This window comes from Aphelocoma coerulescens, chromosome 4A, assembly GCF_041296385.1.
Source record: "Aphelocoma coerulescens isolate FSJ_1873_10779 chromosome 4A, UR_Acoe_1.0, whole genome shotgun sequence".
NCBI lineage: Eukaryota > Metazoa > Chordata > Aves > Passeriformes > Corvidae > Aphelocoma > Aphelocoma coerulescens.
In genome coordinates, this window is record NC_091018.1 from 20,336,464 (window position 1) to 20,361,048 (window position 24,585).

A 24,585-nucleotide genomic window follows, 5' to 3' on the forward strand; every position below is an offset into this window, starting at 1 on the left:
AGCAGCTTTGGGAGGAGAAAAACGCTGCTGGAGAGTAAAAAGAGCTGTACATCAAACCCCAGTCCTGCAAAGCTTGTTCCCAGGAGCTGCTGTGGTGATAGGAACATCTGTGCAGAGGGAAGAGTCCCCTGAGCCCAGGCAGAGGCAGCAGAAAGAGATCCTGACATGAGGCAGGGCACTGAAATTAAGGGACAGCTTCCCTCACAATGGCACCGAAATTAAGGGACAGCTTCCCTCACAATGGCACCGAAATTAAGGGACAGCTTCCCTCACAATGGCACCAAAATTAAGGGACATTTCCCCCTGTGGTGAAACTAAAACTCTCACATCTCCATGGCAGGAAGGACAGCCGATCCCTTTTTGTATTCTTAATTAACCTGAGCTATTTTAAAACTACAAGTCCCTAACCTAAGTGTTAGACCTGTTTAGCTTTTTCTAAATCTTTCTAAAAAGGATTCTGCTTGTTCATTTTCCAGTATTGTTTCCTTGGCTTTTGGCCGTGAAAATACAGTTTGTCTGATGGGATTTAATGGATTGGACCAGGATATCAGAAAAGCAGGAATCAGTGGTGATCCTGATGTGTGAGTGGCAGAAGTGCCAATGTTTGGGTGCAATTCCAGCCTGGTTCCCATCGTTCTCCTCCTGAGCACAGACAGATTTTCCCCTGCTCTCCCCAAACAACACCCACAGCAGCGACAGGGACGGTGCAGCCTGGCACAAGTCTGAGTTAACAATGCTGAGCATGACCTGTTTACTGTTTGGAAATGAGTAATTCTCTGCATGATTCATCTCGTTGTCTTTGTTGTTCCTCAGAGCAGCCATAGAGGAATTTTAGCTGTGGTATTTTATTGCTGCAGACAACTTTCTCTTTTCCCCGGTTTCCAGACAAATGTGGGAGGTTGGGAAGGAGGCACAGAGAAAGAAGGAAAATTTGTCATTTCTCCTTGGAATTCTCCAGTTCTGAACTTGGTTAGAGTCCTCCATGTGTCCTGTAGGGGCTTCAACCCCCTTGGCACAGTGTTTTAAGTGGGTGAGATGCAGTAGGGGCTGAACACAGCCACGATTTCAACCTCTCCAGCCCTTCCCTGGTGTCTTCTTCACCAGTGGAACCAGATCCTTCACAGCACATCCAAACTGGATCTTGAGCATCCAAGCTGGAAGCAGCAGTGCAACCTCTTTGACATTCCCACCTTGCATGAAGTGTACAAGTGAAATTTTACAATTTCATCACGTGCCTCCCTGTGCTGACACACGAGCCCATTGTAGCTGAAAGGGAAAATAATTCAGATATCTACACTCAAGCAGAAGGCAATGAAAGGCTCAGGTAGGAACTTGCCATTCTCAAACTCCTGCAAAATGTTCATTTATCTGTTCCACTGATGGTTCCCTAAATGAGCACTTATTGTTGCAGACCTGAATCCCGAGGATTTGGAGAGCTCTAACACGCAAATCTTTCCCCTTCTCATCAAGCCCGGCTGTAGCTGGGAGGTTTGGGATCTGCAGGCTCTGCTGACCTTCCAGGACAGCCACAGGAAGAGGGAGGAAAGGAAATCCAAATATAAAATCAGCTTGATGTTCTTGTCTCCCTCATCAAGGGAGCCGTGTTCCTCCCCCTTCTGTCCTCACCCAGCTCAGAGCACCTTGGTGAGCCCTCCATGCCAAGGATTAATCCAAAGCTGAAAGATTTTCGATTTAAAATGAGAACAGGATAAAATCTGCAGCTTCAGCTCTTCTGTTTTCTTCCAGAAACGCTCACCCCACTCCCAGGCATGATTCAGCACAAGACAGAAAGGAGCTTTCAGTTACAAAAGTCCTCAACTGCCTCGTTCTTGTTCCAAATCCCAGTGAGGCTCCCCCAGGAGCTCACAGCTGTGGGATCCTGCCCTCACTGCCCTCTCTGACCCCATTCCAGGCCAGGATGGGCAGCCAGTGTCCCACAGCCTGCAGTGGGAGCTATCTGGCTTTCAGAGAGGGCAGGAAGGATCCAGAGCCATCCCAAAACAAACCCATTTCCCCACAAATCTCATCTATATCCTGCAGATCCAGGGGGAGCATGCAAGGTGCTGAGATTTGGGGCCACTCCACACAGATAAATCCATTTTGCTGTGCCTTGAGCTGCTCTTCCCAAAGCAGAGCCCAGCTGGCAGCACCTTGAACCCCTGGGAAGTTTTTGGGGCCAAAGCTTGGAGCAGGGGGATTTCCCCCCCCAGCCATTCCCAAGGATTTGTTGTGCACACGCACCCAGCCCCTCTTTCTTCTCCTGAAGTGCTTTCATCTCTCCTGGTTTTGAAGAAAGCAGGGGTGGCCCCACCCTGCTGTACAACTGCAGGGCTATTTACCACTTGGAGAGGAAATCCCATGTCACAACCCCTTGGAGCACAAGGAATAATGTCCGGAATTCCTTTATCTGTGACCAGGCCTGGCTCACAGGCTCTTTCCTGTCACTTAAGTGTACACAAATATATTCTTTTCTTTTGTCAAGGCAGCGGGCCCAGGTTTTAATGATGGTTTATTAAAAAAGAAAAGGCTTTGGCAAGGCTCAAGAACAAACGTTCTCTGACTTTGGGACCTTTTGTTCTTCAAGGTGAAAAGTGACTATAAAGAATAAGGAAAATTGAGTCACTGGTCCTTGCCCTCCAGAGTAAATTTGACCTCCACTCTTTTACAGTGCCTAAAATTGGTGTCCTGGGCTAATCAGGGAAGCTGAAGTGATAACCCTCTCTGCAGGGCTGCTGTGCAAGATGATTTTTTTGGAAGTGACCAAAACGACCCTTTGGGCACTTTGGGTTTTGTACCCTCAGCTCCAAGGTTTCTGTCGGTGCCTTCATGCCAAATTTTGCCCAGCTAAAGGTTGTTCTTTATCCATTAGCAGGAGATGGAGTGAGAGCTGCTGCTGGACACAATCCCGAGGGCAATCCCTTGGATGAGAGGATGGCAAGGAGTGGGATGCAGCGTGTGCTGAAACGTCTCCCTGTGCGTGGATCCAGAGCTCCGGCCATTCCCTGCACTGTGGAAAAGAGGATCAGGGACTCCCAGGAATACCTGAGCCATCCTCCCAGGGCCCCTCTGTGCTGGCAGGATGAGCTGGAGCCCCTCAGAGATACCTGCCAGCATCCCAGGCAGTGCTGGGGCCATTCCCTCCTTCCAGGCCACAGATCAATGCAGGGACCACCAGCTCCAGGCCAGAGGGGAGGGAAATCTCCAGCAGGAAACCCCTGGGAGCAATGAAGTTGCAACAGAAATATTGGCACCAGAGTTCTGAGGGAGGCGGGGGGAGCAGGCAGGAGGAGGAATCTTTCCAGGAAAAGCAAATTTGCATCAGATACTTCCAGAAATAAAACATCACCGTGTCAGAGAAATGTTCTGAATACTGGCAGCTCTGCCCTGCTTTGCCCCACCGCCCTTTCAAATCCTTCTCTAAAAAGTGATGATCCTTCAGCCTGGAGCCCCCTCAAGCAGAAAGGAGTGCAAGTGCCAACGGGGGCTGCAGAGCAGCCCCAAGTGATCCCTGGCACCCTCTTGGCACTGCTGGTGATGTGGGGAAGCTGCAGCCTTGTTGCAGGACAAATAACTCAGCAGCTGGAGTTCACTGGCTCTTTATTTATCTTCCTACAGCGCACAGGCAGTGCCAGATGTGCTGTCCCGACTCACGTGCATCGCGTTTGATGGCTCCCGTCAGAACCTGCCCTGGGCTGCATCCAGCAACGAAACTGGCTTTAGCAGAGATAAATATTTAGGCAAGCCTGTGATTGGCAAGGACCTGTCCCTCCCTTTGCATCCTTCACAGCTGAACCGAAGGCAGCGGCTCGGGGCACGGCACAGATGTTTTCTGCGCAGGAGGAACGTCCTGTGCTCTCACCCAGCCGCTGCCACTGCAGCAGATCTCCCAGGGAGGGCGATTTTGGCAAGAGGGGACCTTGCAGGGGCTGCAAGCTGGGCATGGACCCGGCACGGCTGTGTCCGAGCGCTGCATCACAGCGGCTCCCGGCTGTGCGCTCCCAGGCTCTGCCCGTGCCCGGGGCGCTGCGGGCGACAGCAAACGCTGCCACCGACCCTGGCTGCAGGGGGACAGAGCACGCTGCTCTCCCGGCCCTGTGGCAGGCGTGGGTGTGCGTGGAATACGTTGGATTTGGAGGATTGGGAGTTGTAAGCTTTGATTTTCCTTTGCCCTCTGCGCTGTGGTCCGCGAAGCGCGCATGGAGCAGGAAGGATCCGTGGTCGGACAGGGTGTGGAGAGGCTGGATCCATGGATTTTCCTTGCTTTCTTCACGTATTTCTCCACTTTCTGAGTGACCCACACTCGGTGAATAAACCCAGCAGGCCCCCGGGCTTGGCTGCAAGGTGTCCTCTCTTCCCTGTGTTGGGATCTCCCCGATTCCCACAGCCCTGGCTGGCCTGTCCTGCCCACCTGGCCGGGACTGCCAGGACAAGGAGCTTTGCCTGGGCAGGGAGGATGGGCAGGCTCAGAAATCCTAAGGAAAACCCACCTGTGAGAACGCAATTCATGCAAATCAGGGTGAATTAGTCCCTTCCATTTCCCTGCTCTGTCACTCTGCAGTTGGTGGCAGTGATTTAAGGCCACTTCACTCAGGACTTGGGCTTTTTTTCACAGCTTTATTTGCCTGACCTGGGTTTTCCAGTCTGCTGCAACGAGGAGATGAAGCCATGTGTGACACCCCATCCAGGCTGATGTTTGCTGGGATGGATCACAGATTTTCCTGCCCTGTGTCAAAGGGACTCCAGCAGGGACCCCCCCAGCGCTGCCCCAGAAGGGACACCCCTCCTATAGGGACATTTCTCTCAAAATTGCTGCTATAAATTGCTATAAATTCACTTCTTCACTGTGTTTTGAAGAGCTGGGGCTGCTGTGCCACACAAGGAGTTCTCAGTGTCACCAACCTCGTGGCTCTGACAGCACAATCCTGATTTTGGGTGCAGGTCCCACAGGGAGCTCACAACCTGACAGCGCTAAGATCACTCATAAAGGCAGGCAAGCACCACAAACTCAGCCCAAAGTCCCCAAATCTGAGGTAGGGGAGGGTCAGAAACACCTCCCTGTTTTGTATCCTGCCTGATATCTGCTTTTGATCGAGGTCATGTGAGATTGTTATTCCCAGCAGAGTGTTGCCATGTTGAAATGAGGAATTTTTCAGGAATTTTTCATTAACGTTGGCTCTGGCAGATAAAATATTGGCCATGCCAAAGGCAACATGCTTGGGAATAGGCTGCTCTTGAGCAGGGAGATAGCATCCCTGAGCACTGCAGCTCACACAGCACACAGATTGCCTTGTGACAGAGACAATAACAGCCATGGAAGCTGATAGTGGCCAGGAATTTTGCTTTTCCTGTGTATTTTCACCTTCTTTAAAAGGCCAGGATAGCATATTCTGGTGGACACTCATTTTTGTTGTTCCCTTTTAAGAGAGAAATTGCTTGGTGAGAGATTAAGCAGCTGCAATTCTGTCTAGGGATGCACAGATCAACCTTCTGACTCTTCATCAATTTGATCTTTTTCACATGAAAAGAGAAAAGAGACAGAATATTGGGCATGTATAACCAAAGCAGTGGCTGAAGGAGCGCTGAGGGTTCAGGAGCCTGGCTGGGCTGGTTTCACAAACTTTGCTACAGGATGAGTGAGGAATTCCTGACAACCCTCATGGATAAACCCATCCATGCCCTGGCACCAATCCCAGTCCTAGCCCTCCACAGAGCCCAGGTCCAGCATGACCCTCCTGGGCTCCTCTTTTCCTGTCCTCCCAAGATATCTCTGTACCCACTGGACATAGAAATGTGTTCTTAAAGTAAATACCTAACGTTCTGCTGCTTGGGAAGAACAAAACTCCTTCCAAGGAGGAACAATGTCTCTTTTTTGTCTTTCTTCCCACCCTTCCTCACGACAAAGTATTAACAAATATTAATATAAGCACGAAAGCTTTGATACTGAGCTTTGAGGAGATCTGTAAATGGGTGTCTTGTTTGTGTGTGTGTGTGTGTGTTCTTCACCTTGTGTTTTCTGAGGGTGCAAATCCAAGGGGCTGTGCCCAAAAATGAGAAGATTTTTTTGCAGATGTTGATATTTAAGCCTTGGCTGTGGGTTTGGGTAGGTGCAGCTGTTGTAGGGAAGCATCCTTGGCTGAGAAAGGACAGCACCAAAATGGTAGTAATAATAATAATAATAATAATAATAATAATAATAATAATAATAATAATAACAGTCTGCAAGGGGCAAGGAGGAATTGGGCTGGATTTTGAGCCCTGGCTGGATGCTGCTCAGCTGCAGCTCTCTGCTCCTCCCCAAAAGTTTGCAGATTCCAGAACAAGTGAGCTCCTAGAGAGGGGGATTTCTCCTTCAGATTCTCAACTTCAGTAAATCCCATATTCCCCTGATGCCTGCAATCACCTTTCTCCTGCTGAAAGCAGCAAGGGGCTGTAGGTGAAACTCCTCCTGAGCTCCTGGCAAACCCTGCTGGCGCTCCAGGCTCGTTAAGCAGCTCTCCAAGGGGCACCTCCAGTGTGGATGTGCCCAGGGGAGATGAGAACAAACCCTCAGCCTGGAGTCCCCTCACTGTAACAGCCTCTCAGCAGGGGAATCCATCAGATCGGGGCTGCAAATCAGCTTTGCAAATTCCTCCGTGCCAGAAGACACAGCTGGAATGAAAAGCAAGAGGATTTTTGAGATGTGGCTGCAGCTGGAGTGACCGTGCACCAGTGCAGGTGGGTGTGGATGCCGTGGATATTTCACTCTTCAGGAGCTGAGGGAGGTACCACAGCAGAAGAAATTCAAGAAAAAAATGCAGCCTTGCAAGCCCTGAGCATCTCTGCAGGAATTTCTGCCAGTTCAGGCCAAGCCTTGTAACCTGAAATGCCTCCATGTCCTCGCAGCTCCAGATGGGTTTTTCTGTGGTGATGGGAGTGAAAGATGAAGCAAATCTACTGCAGCTCCTGAGCTGCTTTTTCTCTTGCAAGCATTGATCGCTCCATCCCTCCAGGGAGGAAGGGAAGGAGCAATCTCCCTGATTTACAGGAGGCACAAAGGCAGGAAAAACCTGTGCTGCAGGGAGGAATGCAAGGCCAAAATGCACTGGAGGAGTGAGGGGCACCTGCAAACTTCAGTGCAGGGCCTGACAAAGCACCCACACTGACCAGTGCAGGCAGCAGCGCTGGCATCACATCAGCCTTTCCCTTCCAGACATCCTGGGTGTTCCTCCATCCCACCCTGCTGCAGCCCCCGTGCTGGAGTCGCTGCTGCCCCAAGGGAGCTCCCCTGGGTGTTTCTCAAAAGGCAGGGGACAAAGTTGAGTTTCTTAAACCTCACCTGAACTCCCCATTGGTTTGGAGCACAGCCCCTGGCCCAGTAGAGACAAACCCCACAGACCTGGCCTGGTCCCCTCTGTTCCCAGTGCTCCCATTCCAGAGCATCCCTCAGTGCTCCATCTCATCTGCCCAAAGCATTTCCCTGTCAGGCCTCTGCTTCTCTCTTCAGGAAGTGTTTGGACAACGCTCCCAGGGATGCACAGGGTGGGATCGTTGGGGTGCCCTGTGCAGGGACAGGAGCTGGACTGGATGATTCTTGTGGGTCCCTTCCAACTCAGGATATTCTGTGATTCTGTGATTCTGTGATTCTCTGATTTTGTCATTTTATCATTTTGCTGTTCTGTGGTTCTGTGATTGATTCTGTGGTTCTGTGATTCTGTGGTTCCGTGGTTCTGTGGTTCAGAGAGGCTGCCTGTCACCCAGAATGTCTAACAAGGCAGCAGCTCAAGGCAGAGGAAGACATCAAACCAAATGATGCCCGAATTCCTGCTCCTAAGAATGCGAAGGAAACGCAGCCCAAATGAGCTGTGCGAGCACAGAAAGTTAATGTATGCTCGTTGTATATCTGCCCATTGTCCAGGGGAACTCTCCATTTCCTCTGGGGATCTATAATGAATAGACCTATAAGGGAATGTTGTGGTGGCAGCAATTTCTCTTTTCCTACCATTTAACTCAGAACAATATGGAACCAAAACAACGAGGCAGCCTTTCAAAGAATGGCAGTACAATGCACCCTATAGGACATCAACCATTAAACAGAAGAGCACGAGGGAGACCTTTGCCCTGTGGATGCTGAGAATTCCTCTCAGTTCCTTTATCCTGAGAATTCCTTTATCATACCCACTGCAGAGCATCAGAGTTGAGATACTCTCCTCACATCCCACCACGCCCAAGTGTCGCTACCCCGCTTTCACTACCAGCACAGGGCAAGGCCAGAACTGAGATAAGCAAAAGAATTTAAAACAGGAAAGATGACTAAAGGAATCAGGCTGCTCTGGGCTCTCCTCTCTCTCTCTCAGTCTGGTTAGCTTAGATCTAAATTGAAGGAGACTTCTGGTGACACCAGATATATTGGTCAGCCTGGGAATTAAAGAATCAGCCCCAAAAAAAGGCTCTGCAAGGCTTTAACTTCGTGATTGATCCAGGTGAAGTGTTTATCCTGAACCCCAGCAGTGATGGCACCAATGATATATCAGTGTTATCTATCATTGCTACTCCGAGGAGGCAAAATGAATGCTTGGAAAGAGCTTACACTCCATCAGAGCCTGTAGGAGCAATCCCAGAGTCATCGGACAAAGGCTTCCCTCATGCAGAGTGTGCAGGGATGGACCGTGGATTAAAGATTACACTTGGCACAGGTAGGCAGAGAGGGAGAAGCTCCAAGCTGCACTGCTCAGTGCCAGACCACAAATCCAGGTAATGTTTCAAAGTCCACATTCGTTTTAAAGTACAAAAATACTGTACAGTGGAAGGGCAAATGGCCTCGAACAGTGGCTGTGCCAGCAATCCTCCAGGGAAATCAAAACCTGCTCAGCTTCAGCTTTTCCACTAATCTCGCTCAGAGCACAGAATTTTCATCTCTACTGCCCTGATTTTCTCCTGAGTGCAGGACAGATTTGGCAAATGAAAAGTGAGATTCATACCCAGACAAAACTCCTTTCCTCTTCTTTTGTCTTTCTGCCAGAACCCCGTCAGAAAGCCAAAGATTCTGTCCTGGAGAAGGTTAAAACAAGTTGGGCACATATTCTTGGGATGGGAGAAGGAAAACCTTTCTCTAGGGAGCATCAGCCTGTGCCTGCAGACTTGTGGGATGCTGTGGTGCCTGTTTGGGGAGCCTGCCCTGCTGGTGTCGTGCACCAGCTCTGCCAGCCCACACAGAACATTAGGAAATCAGGCTGGTAATTTATTTTAAGAGCAGTATAACCACCATAGGTACGCACAAAGTTCAAGAGAGAGCAACCTGAGTCACCAGAAGAGGGTCCATGACTTCATGATTTCTCGAATTAAACCAATAATGGCATTTCACCAGGTGGGTCTGAGTATTGCTTTTCACATACAAAGTAGACAACAATAAAAGGGCAGAGTGGCTGATTTATACAAGAGATAAGAAGAGGTAAAACAGATCAGAACAATCCCATAGGAATAATAAGGGGAAATCAGCCTTGTATACAATGGCAGAATTCCTGATGGAAGCTTCCTGGAGCTGGATGGGGGAGCCCCTGACAAGCCCTGCTCAGCAGCCTCCTGTTTTCCTGAATTCCCCTTCCCAGGTGGTCCCTCCATCCCAGGAGCTGGGCCATGCTGGATCTTTCCTTTCACCCCTCATTTCTCTCATCAGAGCAGGGCTGGTATTGCCCAAACTCACCCAGAAATCTGAGCTCGTGTCTATTTGACTGGTTGGGAAAGCCAGGAGAGAACATTCCAGGTGTGGAAACACCACAGCAGTTCCAAACCTGTACATTCATCACACGGCACTCTTGGTTTATCTCCCTGCTGATGGATCAGGGGATTAAGTAATAAAACTGTCCACAGGATCATTAGTGGCTTCATGGGAACACCTGGCCTTACTTCCCCAGAGACCCAGGGTGCCGTTATCCTTGGAAAAGTCCCCACTGGGTGGGATGATGGGCTGGGAGAACCAGAGTGAGATGGGCCAAGAGCATGGAGCTCCCAGGCAGAGGAGGCTCTGCCCCAGGCAATCCCTCCCTGCCATGCTGACATAGGATTTTGGGAATTAATCACTCTCTCTGGGAATTCCTATTGGGCCAAACCCTTTTACTCTGTCCTTACTCAACAGAAAATCTGCCCAGACTGAAGGGAAGTTGTTTAAAGCATGGCAGTCTCCAGGAGTCTGAGCAGAGCAGATCAGTGCAGCCAAAATCAATGTGAGGTGAGCACCTGGGAATAGCAGGAGGGGTTCTTGTGCTGCCTCACACAACTGGGGCTGCCACAGGCTCAGCCACGCCCTGGCTTCCCTTCACCACTGGAAAAGAAGCAGGTTATTTTCCTTTCTCACAGTGAAGCAAATCAGGATTTTCCAGCATGATCAGTAAGGTCTCTACCTTTATAAAGCCTGCAGTGAGGGAGCAGCTTTCACTCAGCCCTTTTTCCCCTCAGATTCCACCACAAATTGTGTAAACAGCCAGAATAAAATAAATGCTCTCAGCCATACAATGGACAATTCAAAGACAGGCTATTGTCTTCAGCCAAGCACAGCCTTAAACCTGTGTGAGCGAGAGGCAAAGCTTGTCCCGAGTGCGTGAACATGAAAATAATCCAGACATCATCCATTCGCAGAGAAAAAATGTGGCAGGCCAAAAGGTTAGCTGATTCTCTCTGCTTCACACCGTGTAATAGCTTAAATTGTGTTTTAAAGGTCCTCAGGCTGACATCATTGTTTACATTATTTGAATCATGCTTTAATTGTAGCAATCCCCTTCCAAGCAGCCGAGCTCACTGCGAGGCTCAGCCCTGCTGTGTCATGCAGAGAGAGCTGACACCACTTCCTTGCCTCATCCACATCCAGAAAGAGAGCTGGGAAAAGAGATCTTGCCTCAGAAACAGAGCTGGGAAAAGCATTTCTCCCCACACCTGTGCTCTGCATCATTATTTCTTCTGAGATTCCTCACGGGTTAGGAAGCAAAGCAGTAGAAGCTCCTGCAATCCTTCCCCTTATCAAAGCAGCATTAATTGAGGAGTAAAGCATCAGTGGGGACCCTTCCCTAAGTAAAGGGGGGATGTTCCAGTGACCCAGTGGGGCACCTGTGGGATTTATTTTTCTGCAAGGAAAGGCAGAGAGACCTTGAGTTTTGCAGCAGAAAACCCCCAGAGCTTTACTTCCCTCCTTCCAGCCCCAGCCGCGCGCGCCTTCCTGCTGCGAAGGGCTCTGGGCAAGCTCTTCCAACAGCCTTTTCCTGCTCCTGGAATCAGGATTGCCCACACCACGGGCTTCCAAGTGCTACTGTGTGGATGTGTGTGATGGCTCCTGTGGGAACTGCTCCTGGCAGCTGGAAGAGTGAGTGGAGAAGCAGAGGGGGAAATCACATTTTACAGCTCTTGAGGGACAATCTGTAGGAGGTGTCTGCACATTAAAGGTCTGAAACGCCGACCCCTGCACTACCCAGCCCAAAAACTGGGGAAATTCAGGCTCAGGATGAGCTTTCAGGATGATCCCTATTGCTATAAAGGGCCAAAGTGAGCCCTTCTCAGGAGCTGTGGGGGAATTGAGGAGGGGATTCTGGGCACTCGTATCCCCACTCAGCTTCTCTGGACTGGGAGGAAATTGCTTTAACTCCTAAATGAGTGTATTCAGCCCTGATTTCAGTTAATGAGCTCTGGATTAAGAGCAAACAGGATGAATGGCTCACAGCTCAGCTGTTTCTGTGTGTGTGTGTGGAGTATCCCTGTGAGCAATCCCGTGGTCCTCACGGCTGTAGAGCAATGGGCAAAGTAGCCCCATGGTGCTTGGTGCTTTTCCTGCAAGCTGACCTCGGTGTATCCGTGAGGAAGAATTCCAGGTGAGCCATTTCTGAGCTGTGGGCTCTAAGGAAGCAAACGTTTTGGCTGAGGTGGTTTAGATCGGAGGCGGTTTTGTAAAAATGGAACAGGTAATGACTAGGTCAGGCTTCCTTGACCCTCAAATCAAGAACAATCCCAGCAGGGCTGAAAACTCCCCTCTCCACTTCCTTGGCAATCACGTTCCCACAGTTCAGAAAAACACAGGAAGATCTAAGGAAACCTATGTGGAAATGCAGAAGACAAAGGCAAGTAATCTGAAAATAGAAGGCTGGTCCATATATTTCCTTTACATTCTGGGCCTCAGTTTGGCTTTTGGCTGAATTTTGAAACCTGGGGGGCCATGTGCTTTTGCCATTCCCTGCAGGGCACAAAGGAAAAGTGGCTTTTTCAGACTTCCATCATTTGCAGGGTTAGATGAGGTTCTTCCCTTGTTGCTCAGTCAAAGACTCAGGGCTAAAACTTTCCTGCTTAGAACAAATTCCCTGGACAGTGGTCACACACACCCCATATAGGAGATGTGACCCCTCCTGCATTTCCAGATACTGGGGGCACTTGCAAAAATTATTTCTTGTAAAAATTCAGTGCAGTAGGAACATGAAGAGCTGACAGAAAACAAGAGATTCAACTGCAGCTCTCGAGCAGTCCCACTTTGGTTTTTTCAGAAATCTCTGCACCAGAAAAAGTTCTAAAGGCAAAATTCATTTTGGGACAGAGAAGAGAGACTGTGCAGACTCCTGGTGTGGAAGGGCTGGCAAATTCCTCTTGGCTTCTCCTGATGTAAAAATTCGAGGAATCCTGAGCCCTGAGGGGAGTTTAGGAGACATCCAGGAAAGGGGGGGGAGAGAGGAGAGGGATGTAGGATGTAGTGGGGACAAAAAGTACATGCTGCAAAGACAGACTAATCCGAGGACTTGGGGATGAGGGTATTGGAGTGAGTCATGAAGATGTCCGCAGACTTACTCACTATCCATCAGAAAAACCCATTTTTAAATTCCCTGCTTCCATTCCCACAGCCTTTGGAATCGTGTCCAGCGCTCGGCAGAGAGGAATTTGCAGAAAATGGGCACCCCTCAGTTTTACTCATCACAGCCTCACAAGATCAGGCTGATCCTGATCCTTCCTCCTTCCCCACTCGATGAAGCTCCTGGCTGAGCCTCTGAGGTCACACCTCGTGTAGGAACCTTGATTCCCATGATTTGTGCAAATCCTGCCTTGCTCCTGATGACTGCAAGCTCTGCTGCTGGAGTCCTGCTCCCCAGGGCAAGCCTCAAGCAGGCACTTCTATTCAATGCCAGTTCCAGATAACAACCTTGGCTGGTGGATTTTGGCAGCTTCTACTCTATTCTCTGTGGCCTTAGAAAGAAAAATTAAAGAAGTGCCTAATGGGGAGCTCGTTTCTCAATTACACACATTTCATCCAGCTTTTTTTGGGCAGCCAGTTGTTCTGAGGGCTGTGACTGAGGACAGTGGGATGCTCTTCCTGAAGGAGGAACGGGAATGTCCTGATGGGCACTCAGAGCCTTCATGTCCTGTCAGTCATGGGAGCTGCTGTCTGAGGCAAAGCACTGGGGACACATTTATTTCATCTCTAGCTGTTGTTTAGATACTCCAATATCCCTTAATTACTTCCACTTCTAATTCCCATTCCAGTGACATCAGGCTGGTTTGGAGAAAAAAGGAGAGGTGGATCAGAGGAAATACCAGAGTGAGCATGTGAAGCTCAGTGGGGCTGTGCTTCAGTGTCCTCCTCGTGCTCACTTTGGAAGTCCAACGCTGCCTCCTGGAAATTTCCTGTGTAGCTTTAAAAAGTGCAGGTGGCTGCTGCTGCCCCCAGAACTCTCCTGCAATGGGAACTGAGAGCACCTGGCCTTTTTCTTGGTGATCGAGTGACCCTTCCAGCACCACGCCTTGCAAATGTCTCTGGAAGGAGAAGCTGTATCTCACCCCTCAATAAATATGGGATAGAGAAGGTTTTCACCCTCCTCCAAACTGTGCTGGTGATTTGGGAGACAAAGCTCCAGAAAGCACCGGTCACCTCCCCTGGCTGTACCTGAGGAATCTCCTTTTGGGCTTGGAAACTTTTTGCTCATGTGCACAGACTTCTTAACAACAGAAATATTCCCCATTCAGCCCAGTTTGAGATATTAATTCGAAGTGCTGTAGATTGAGTTATCACTTTGTACAAATAATTTGTCACTAAATGAGCAATCCAGGGAATTGACCAGAAATGACCCAAATGGACCCCATTGCTCTTACTCAGAGCAGACCAATGCACACAGATAAATCTTTTGTACAAGTTTTAAAGAAAATCCTACAAGTTCTTACACCAGAAACCTTCAACAAACAATCTGCTTGGTTTTCTCGGTGTTCTTTGGGGTGTGATGCTGTTTTTTAGAAGTTCAGGGAGTACTCAGAAATACTTTACATTTTTTGCCCTGCTTTAAATGGCTGAATTGGTATAAAGAGATTTCCAGTTGGTTTTGAATGCGGCAGCTTCAGCAGGAGGCTCATGTATCAGCAGCCTAAAAAAGGCTGCTCTGCTTTTTGTAACATTTTCCCACAGTAAAGCAAATGTTTGGGAATAACATCAATTAAGAGGCACGTTTTTTGGGAAAGCAACCCCTCAGTGCCTCTGCCTTGGCACAGCCACACTCATCCTGCTGGACACTGTGACCATCCCGGCTGGAAAACTGGGAGGAATCCGAGCTCCTGAGCTTTTATCTGCTGATACATGGTTTAATTGAAATCTCTGTTAACGAGCTCCATTGCCCATCCAGAATATTCAGTTTGTAGAAGACATTGTAAAATCAAACAACAACCAAAAAATCAGTTTTGAACGCTCTTTAATTCCAAAGCCATTGGGCAGGACCTCAGTTTTGTTCTTCAATCTTTAATAATTTCCAGTGTTAAATCACTGAAATGGCTGAGTTTATTCCGATACCTGAAAACTTACTTGGATTGCTCGGGTATTAAAAACCTCCTGGTGATCATGTCAGCAGGTAAAAGATACTGAATTTTTCGTGCACAATTTAAGGTGTAAGAATTTCTTTGCAGGTTGTTTTTCCAAGGGCTGATTATGAACCCTCCCACCCCACACCTAAAACCTGTGCCAGCCTTTGGCATCTGTACCATCATTACCACACCAAAGGTTCTGAGCAGCGAGACCCCAACCAGTGCTCTGAGGAGCTGAGAAGAAGCTGAGCAATGAGCAAAAGGAAAGTGGAAATTTAATGATACTCATGGGACTAAAGAAGGAAATTTAAAGATGCACTTAAAGCTGTATTTTAGAGTAAGGTGGGCAATATTTGGGATGATGTTCATATGGCCTCTTCCCCCTGCTGAAAGCACCAATTAAGTCAGGAGTTCTCCAAAGGGGACCTGGATAAATGTAGGGGCCAGAATTTCATCGAGTTCATTGTTGGAGATGAACGTGGAGGGAAAAGTGGCTGAGGAGTCGATACCTCAGTACCGAGCAGCTTTCACAATTGTAGGGCTTTCCTTCTCTCTGCATTGCAGATGGAATTGTTTGGACTCAGAGTCAGCCTCCTCAGCACAGCTCTGCCTGACTCTGGCCACAGAGATCCCAGGGAAGGTTTAACCTACAGCCGAAGGATAAATCCGGGCTTTGGGAGGTCGAGCAGAGCTCCACTGAGCTCAGTGCTGGAGAGGAACTTTGAGGGCCAGGTAATAAGGAGTTAATTCCCAATAACACCGGTGCTATCCCCAGTCCTCAGCCTTCCTGGCCCTGTCTCCCTTTGGCTCCCAGCCTGATGAGGGCACCCAGGGGCGGTGCTGATGTGTTCTCTGTTCCTAATGATGAACCAAGCTCCTGACACCCACAGCGCTGCTTCCCCCTCAGCAGCCTCTGCCTACGGGGACAGGGATGTCCCTGCCTTCCTCCCTCTGTCACACTTTGATGCAGACTTTGCCTTCTCTTGACATCCTCCGTGCCTGGCACTGATGGCAAAAGGAATCTGGACCAAACTCCGAGGTTATCAGGGCCAACACGATTCGGAAGGGAACCTGGTGAATAAGGACCCGAGCAGCCCTGAAATGTGGGCAGCATCTCCAGCCAGGCTTTTCCCCCAGCTCCTCAGTCCTGAAATCCCTGTGCTCCACCTCACCCTGGAGCCTCAGGAACACTTGGGCACACCACGTTTTCTCCCACCTCCCAATCCCTTGTTATTATCCCTCTCTAATCCACAGAACCCTGTGGAGATTTATGCCTCTGTGAAATCCACACTGGATTTCGGGCAACTTTTCCAGGTTGTTCAGAGGTTAAAACTCCCAAAGCATGCAGCTGGCTGCTGCTGCACGTGTCAGCCAGCTGGAGCACATCTCGGGAATCCTCCCAGGGCTGCTCCAGGTGTGGGCACTGCTGGCTGACCTGGCACAGCACTGGTTCCCTGGGGACACCACGGATCCTGAGGATTCCTGCTGCAGGGGCTCCTTGCCACCTGCCAGGTTTGCTGCTTCTGCTTTTCCTGGAAAAGCTGGACAAGTCCTTTGGAACACAACCTCAGGCTTAGCTCTTTATTCTGCAGGTGACCGTGGGGAGGATGTGAAATTCCCCGGGGCTTGTGCCTGCCAATCAGTCCCTTTCTGCAGAAGGAATACATTAAATCCCTGAATGAATCCAAGAAAATCAAGGACTCCACAGTGTTTCCAGAAGCAATCCTCTTAACTATGAAAAGATCATAATATGCTGAAGAACAACAGCCTCATGCTGTGCAATACATCCACTACCCAAAAATATTCCAAAGTCCTTTCTGTCAGAAGGAATTCCCCAATAAACAACAGCCCATCTCCCTTACACAATTTGCAGCGTCATGAATGAATAGCTCAGTAATCCAGCAAAATCCTCATGCTTAATGAGATAATGAAAAGTCATACGGCAGATGGAAAAGCTCTCCCAAATCTCATTAACCTGCCTCTTGGCTTTTCTGATAGCAGCGAAAATTGGGAATAAATCGAGGGGGACAGGGAGTTTGCTGCAAAGGAAAATGAATTTTGGAGGGCAGCAATCTAACCTGGCACCTGGGCTGAGAAGGAGAAGGCAGAGGAGAAGCACCACGTGAATAAAAATTGAAATATCAAAGAATCAGAATGGGAATATCAAAGAGAATTGGGGTTTGCCCGTGGTGTCCGTGCCCACAGCTCCAACAGGAGCCCCAGGACAGCGGGACAGCCCAGGCACTCCCAGACAGCTCCTCCTTTTAAAGCCTCGGCTCTGCCTCAAGTGATCAAATACAACCAGAAACCCTCCCACATCGAGGGGAAAAAAGCCACAAACTGGTGAACACTCACAACTTGCTATTTTTAACCAAGTGGCCAAACCTCGAGGGGAAACACCCATTAAAATCTGACCTTTATGTGCAACTCCTTCAAGGAGGTTTAATTTTTTTTTTTTTACCTTTATTTCCAAAGATCAGTTTTAACGAAGGTGTGAAGCCCGAGGCGTCGCCTGGGGTTTGGGGACAGAGCGGTGGCACCTGCCCGGGGGCACCGGGGCTCTCGGGTGGGTGACACCTCACCGAGCCGGCGGAGGAGCACAAAAAGCGTCAAAAAAAGCGCAAAAAAAGCATCAACCGAGCGCTCTCCTGAGGGCCCCCGAGGGACGGCACCGCGCCGGGGCAGCGACACGCGGCTTGTCCCCCCTCTGCCACCCCCGGGGACACGGGCGGCTCTTACCGTGCAGCAGCAGCAGCCCCTGAAGGGCACAGACGGCCAGCAGGGCGCTCGCCCGGGCCAGCATCCCGGGGCCGGTCCTGGTGCGCGTCCCGAGCGAGCCGAGTCCGCCGGACAAGTTTTCCTTCGCAGCGAGAAGTTTGGGAAAGCCGGAGCGGGGAGGGAGGGAAGGACAAGGCGCGCAGGAGTTGCCACTTGTTGATTCCAGTTAAATTGTTCTTTCCATTCACTGCTTCATCCTGGTTGTGGTCGCCTTCCTTTCTGCCCCGAGGTTCTCAGTTTTTCCTTCACCCCCTTTCCGCAATCACCTTAATTCCTTCTTTCCCCCCTTTTCTCCAATCCCCGGCGTGTCTGAGGGGAGCGCTGCTCTGCCTCAGGAGCCTCCCCAGCCCGCCTGGCTGGCGCAGGGGAGGGTTAAAGGGGTTAAAAAGCAAAGCGAAAACACCACAAAAAGTTTGGCAAAAAGTTTCCTCCGCTCGGCTCGCAGCAGCCGGAGTTTGGGGTAAGGTGGCTGAGCCGCAAAGCCTCCTCTGAAATTTATTTCTCCAGGGAGGTGCAGGTGCCGCGGGGTCGGCAGGAAGGACAAATCTCGGTGTCCCAGCAGGGTAGGACGGCGGGAGATGCCCCGGTGCCCACCTGGCTCTACCTGCCCGGGGGCACCGCAGCGGGCGGGCAGCGGGGCTGGGGCATGGCTGGAGCCCGCCTGGCTCTGCTCTCTGCCTGTCCCCCACCCCTCCGCCTTGGCTGGGCTTTCGCAGGGAAGTTTGATGCGAGCCCGAGATTCTTTATAGGGACAGGAAAAAAAAAAAAAAAAAAAAAAAAAGGAGGAAGGAGAGACGTCACCAGGCGAGGCAAGGGGACTTCACTCTCTCTCTCTCGCTCCCTGTCATTTCACAGAGCTCCTGGATTTCCTGTTGCTGCTGCCTGAGATGGGGCAAAGAAGTGAATTCCCGCTGCTTGCCAGCATCGCCTGGCCCTGCAAAGCCGGAGATCGGGAGCATCAGGTGGCAACACCTCCCCCCAGTCCCGGCCCCGCTGCCCACAGGGCAGAGAGGTGGCATCTCCCTCCGGCGCCGGGACACCGGGAAGGGAGCACAGGGACACCGCCTGAGGAACAGGCTCTCTTGCAAGAGCCACTCTCTGTGCCCTCCTTCCCCCGTTATTTAGCAGTTCGGGCTCTCCTGCTGCTGCTCTCTTGGCGAAATGCCCCCTGTGCCCTCCTTGCCCTGCTGTGGCAGCCGCTGCCGTGCCTCCCTTGCTGTTGGGGCACAGCGGAAATCCCTTGTTTGGACAGGATATTTCAGGGAACCCCAATGATGTTGTTACTTATATTGCACCGCTGCCACCCTGATCCCTCACGGGATTCTCACCTGGGCATTGTCTGCAGGCACTTGGGTGTAGACAGGTCCACCCACACATGGAGGCTTCCAGCCTGTCCCCGTGCCCCTGCTCTTGCCGTGCCAGGCAGGATTTCGGCAGGGATGGCCATTCCAGCCCTGTGGATGTTCCCTTTTTCCCTCGGCCCTGGGAGATCACAGTCCAGTCCTGGCTCAGGGCTGCTTCTCCAGCCACGGGTGCCTCAGCTGTGAGGGTCACAAACTGGTGGCAGCTGTCCCAGGAGATGTCCCAGCGCATGTCAGGGACACTTCTGGAAGCACAGCCAGCACTGAGGTGACCAGGAGGGAGCTGTTCTGTGCTGTTTCAATGCAGGTATCAGATATGTGGCTTTTAATGTAAAAACACTGAAAATGAGGGAGTGGTGGAAGCTCCACAGCTGTCCCCACAGACTATCCTTCCTAATATCCCAATAAGCCCAATCCCAACAGGTGAGGCACTGGGGACACTGGTGTCAAAGGACCTACAGAGCCTTACAGTAAAGCACTGTCAGTCCCTGTGGCTCAGTGATGGGGTTGGTTTGCAGTTTTTTGTCCCTCTTGTTTGCAAAAGAAGAGGCAGAGGCAGCAGGTGCCTCAGACAGACCTTTTCCTGGATGGAGATCAGGGGGTTTGGTGGCACTGAACTTTGCTCAGGGCCCTTTCACACCTCAGTTTAGTCCATAAATCCTTTAGTCCATAAATGCCCATAACAGGTCTGAGTTCTACACTGCCATGCACTGGAGCAAAGGGAGATAGATGCAGGTCCTGTTCTGAGAGTTACAAATCCAAAGGAAAAAGGGCACTTCAGAAGATGAGAATTGATACCTGGTGTAGAAATGTCCCACATTCAACAAGGAATTGAACACAGGCCTCAGATATTCCCAGGTTTATAAACAAGAAGCCTCATTTTTCATGCACAGTGTTAAATCAAGAATGCTTTTCTCAACATGATCTTCATATAAATGCTCAGATCATTCTCAAGATGACAAATGCATTTTCTATGCCTAAAATTAATTTTTAGAACATTCAACTTTCCCCAGATCTGGGTTACAGTAACAGAATCATTATGGATAATAGTAAAGACCAATCTCATAGGAACTTAACTGGAGAATCAAAACTCTAACATAATTATAGAACTGTAGTTTATTTGTAATTTATGGGGAAGTGTTTAAAAATTCATTAGGGGTTACTTACCGGCTGGTAATAAATTGTGTTGTATTTGTGTAATGCCCCAGATAATCTTTTATCTGATAAATGTAATTGATCTTTTAATTGAGATTAGACGCCTCTCACGTGTGGTTTCACAAGGAATTCAGTATTAGAACCTGGACAAGCAGTCCTGAGTTTATAATACTTTATTTTCTCCCTCGTAATATGCAAAATAAAAGTTGTAAGAAGGGCACGTTTTGTTCCTGAGCACCTTCCTGCGCCTGGAGCAACCTGTTAGAGCTTTTCCAAAGGAAAGCAGACTTCCTTGGCTCAGCATCCTGTTCTGCTCACACAGATGGGAAAAGCCATTTGCTAACTGGGCCAGAACCTCTCCATAATAACCCAGCTCATTTTTCCATGACAGATACTCCATCCGAGGAACTCAGAGCTCTTTACCAATATTAACAAATATCAGCCTCACCATACTCAGGGGAACTGAAGCAGGGCTAGCAAAGGTCATTTCCCTTCCTGATGAGGCACTCTGAGCTTTGCAAAGGCAGCCAGCAGTTGCAGCAGTGTGACCATAAGTAAATAAAAATAATCACATCATAAAGAAGTGAAGGTGGCTGTGTCTGTGTCCCAGACAGCTGGGATGGAAAGCAGTGACCCGCAGGAATTTGGCTGGAATACCTGGATATGGAATATGCTCCATGGTTTTTTTTGTAGGACCAAGGCAGGGGAGTCAGTGGGACCTGACTGAGCCCAGGATGTGCCTGGCCACCCCCTGGAATAGCTCCCATCCTTTCTGGCACTGGCCTGGAAGAGGATTACATGTGTCACGCTAATCCCTTCTGCCAGCTTGGCAGGGACCAATTCCAGAGCTGGAAACCCTTCCCTTCACCTCACTCCTGTGTTGGTGCTCATCCATGGAAGGGGACAGAGGGAATGGCTCTGGATCCGGGCAGGGTCTGGAATTGTATCCTGTGCTGGTTTTAGCCTTAAAGGTAAAATGTCTCTAATCTGAATGGAGCTGCCCAAATCTGGGCTGGTCCCCAGGCTCCCTGCTCAGTGATGGCAGAGTCAGAGTCAGGCTCTCCTGACTCAGCCCTGTTTCACAAACTCTCTGCCAGGTGCCTGTTTGCCTCCCTCAGCAGCAGAGGGAAGAGACAAGTTTAGCCATAATCCCGAATTTTAGCTGGGTAATTCTGCCCTGTGTGTTCAGGTGGATGCACCGTGTGGCCTTTGCTGTCAGCTCCACACAGGGAATCCTGGCAGAGTCAGTTCTGCGGGGGGGAGTTGTTCTCCAAAGGGGCCCCAAAGCAGCAGGAGAGAGCTGGAACCCCCAGCCGTGGCTGAGCTGGTGTGGCCTCCCAGAGCTGAGCTTTGCTGCGGACAGAGAAGCAAGGAGAACGTAACAAGGGATTGAAAGTCATTTTTCCATGCTGGTGATCTTGACTCCAATGCCTGTGGCCCGAGGTGGTGCCTGCCTTTAGGGCCAGGGAGTTGGCAAACCCAGATTTCCACTGTGGTGTGCTGCATCCACATCCTCATCCCCTTCCTGGATGGACAGTGTCCCATGTCCCACAGATTCAAGCCCCTGGAAGAGGTGGTGGAAGGAGGGAGGGCATTGCCAAGGTGCCTTGCAGTTCTCTGCATTATTCTGGGATAAAACCCTTCCTGCCCCCTAAACTCAGCTAGTATTTATTTGATGCAGGGGCTGCCTTGGAGGCATTTCTGACCTCCAGCACAGGCAAGGTGCTGGCTACACACGGGATGTGGTGCCTGAGCCATGAACAGAAGCAAAGCCATCACTTCCCAGGGCACACAGTCCACCCCAGCCCCACATCCCCCCCAGGCACAGCAGCAGTGCCAACATTGCTGCCTTAATCCCGAGGAAAGCTGCAGAGCTGGGCGTGCCTCTCCCCACAAGCCAGGCAGGCTGACTTCCCTGCACACACATCCTCCAGTCCCCTGGGGATGGAAATCCAAGTTAACATTGTCAGTCTGTCAGTCTGTGGGCAAACAGGGTGGGGAGCTTTTAGATGAAAACATTTTTCCCTGGAAAATGGCGTGTTATCAAAACAGAAACCTTCCGTGGGAATGTCCTGGTGGGAGTAACATCTGCTGGGGATGGACTTCCAAGGAAAGAAAGCACCATCCCAGCCTTGCCTGCAACTTGGCGATGCCCTGTGTGTGCAAGGCCTGGTTTCAAGTCATGAGCCTGATTTGGGTCAGGAAACTGCATTTTTACATCTTGCCAAAGTCCTCAACAAGTCCACTGGCTGTGCTTTGGCTGTTTCAGTCAGCTCCTTGCAGACAGGTTTGCTTACTTATTCCTTTGTTTAGAAAAAGAAAAAAAAGGCCTCAAGAAAACCCCATTTGGCTCAAGCACAGAATGGGAACAAAATGTTTCTCTAGCTGGGAAAAACATTTCCTGCCCAGCTTTGTTCAGGCACACAGCAGCACTCAGGCCATGGGATCACAGGAGGCGTGGGACCAGCAGGGCCATGGGCACGCTCCTGGTGTCCTCTGTGGGGTGGCCGAGTCACAGGGAGGGACAGGAAGCACACACGGGCACTGACAGAGCCTACCTGCAACCCTCTGCTTTATACAAGAAGGGAAAATGAATAAAAAAAGGGTTTAATGAACCACTGAAAGCCATAAAGCAAAGCTGGAAGAGGCCTGTTGGTAACTTCTAACAGCAACAACGAAGTGAAAGCATCGGTAAAGTAATATACTGCAAGAAATTTTGCTTTTGTATAAAAACTGTTGAGAATGAGGGGATTTCCTCTGGTGTCACCTCTTCTCCATCCCTGCCTGGCATCCTGGCACGCTCCTCCCTCCCCGTCCAGCTGAGGATTGTCCCTGCTGCATCCGTGGCCATCCTGCCCCAGTCCCAGCCTGTCCTGCTGCCCTTCCCTCAATCAGCCTGACTGAAAAGCTCCTCAAACACATGCTCAGACAGCAGGGGAAAGGAGGACATTTCCTCCTGGCGCTGGAAACAGGGGAGATTAAAGGGAAAAGAGCACTCACCTCCCATCCCAAGGCTGTAGGACCTGGAGGGTTCCTATAAAATTCAGCAAGGAGGGAATGTTCCATCTCTTTGTGTTTCCTCTCTGGGGTTGTTTTGGAGCATCTCCTTGTAGCTGTTTGACTCGAATCCTTTATTTCTGAGCCTGCCTGGGGAGATCCTTACAGCTTATAAATATAATGTAGGCCTTGGGCCCACACAGTTCTGAGGGAGAATTAACTGGTTTGGAGCAGCAGCCAGAAGTCAGAGCCAAGAGAACAAAACAAGAGCAATGGTAAGGAAAATAAATAGCCATCAACAAAAGGAGACAGGCACAGGGTTTGATCCCTGCTTTGTTCTGCCAGAGTCTGTGGCAGGAAGACAAAGATATCCACCTAATGGGGAAGAAATTCCTGAGCCAGGTTTCATCCACACACAGCATTTCAGGTGAGGAAAATGTTCCAGTCCTTTGAGGCACCTTCATCCAGACCCTCTCCCTGCACTGACCTGCCTCAATCAGAGGCCAGACTTCATGTGCAGGGTTTTCCTTTGCCAGAGTTTGAACTTCAAAGTGTGAGAAAAAATGGGTTCCAGCCAGCGTCCAAGAATGCTCGTATTATTTATTTTAGTTTGGATTCTAATTCCCTTCTTACTCTTTCTCTCTCTGTGTGGATAAAGCAGGATTTTCCTACCACTCAGATGGAGAATGAGAAGTGTGGTTTGTGTCCTGGTGCTCTGCAGACATTCCCTTTCTACTGGAGGTTCCTGCTCACGTCTCCAAGGCACCATCCCAGCGAGAACTGACTCAAAAAATGGGAGTGGAGGGAGGGAAGCTTCAGAGGGAGGAAAAGCAAAGATAGGCCTTGACAGTGGCAAGACAGGAAAACCACGAGTGGTTTGCATTAATCCTACTCCATCCGTGTCAACCCCAGAAGTGTTGGGGCTAATTCAGCCAACAGCACAAGGCTGGAGTCCTGTGCTGTGAACTCCTTAATTCGGCACCAGAGCGGCACCAGTTTATCACTCAGCTCTCACCAGTGCTTAGTCTGAAGGGGCTTAAAAGCAAATGTTACAAATGCTGCACCCCTTCCTGCCCCTCTGCCTGCTGCCAAATGCAAACTGGGGGGAGGTTTGGATCAGCCTTCGGGGCTGTTTCCTCAGCCCCTGGTGACTGCAGGAAGCACAGAGCAGCAGCTGGAGCAGGGCGAGACGTTCCCTGCAGCACTGCCCTGCAAAGCCAGTGGGGAGAGGCCAGTTCAGCCCCACACATCCCAGTCCCTGTCCAGCAGAGCTGCCCAGCCCAGCCAGAGAGCGGCTGCTGGTCCGGCAGGGATGAGAGAATCATTAATCATGGCACTGTTGTTTCTCCCCGCTGCAGATGCCACAGGAACAGGCCCAGCACTGCTCTCACTGGGCTGCCACGGCTCTGTCAGATTCCACAAGTCAATGTTCCTTGTCTCCATAGGGCGAGCACTGGGATCATCCCTGGTTTATACACTGGCTCCAAAGTAAACCAGCACGAGCTGCATG

General features: G+C 50.2%; 1 protein-coding gene across 1 annotated transcript in view; it reads right to left on the reverse strand.

The window, feature by feature from the left end:
• LOC138110602 (vascular endothelial growth factor receptor kdr-like) overlaps positions 1–17,921 on the reverse strand; it is a 121,063-nt gene extending 103,142 nt beyond the window's left edge. The window contains exon 1 of the mRNA XM_069015706.1: positions 17,524–17,921. Coding sequence (XP_068871807.1) covers positions 17,524–17,587 — 64 coding nt within the window. The 5' untranslated portion in view covers positions 17,588–17,921. The remainder of the gene's footprint in view (positions 1–17,523) is intronic.
• Positions 17,922–24,585: the final 6,664 nt, after the last annotated feature.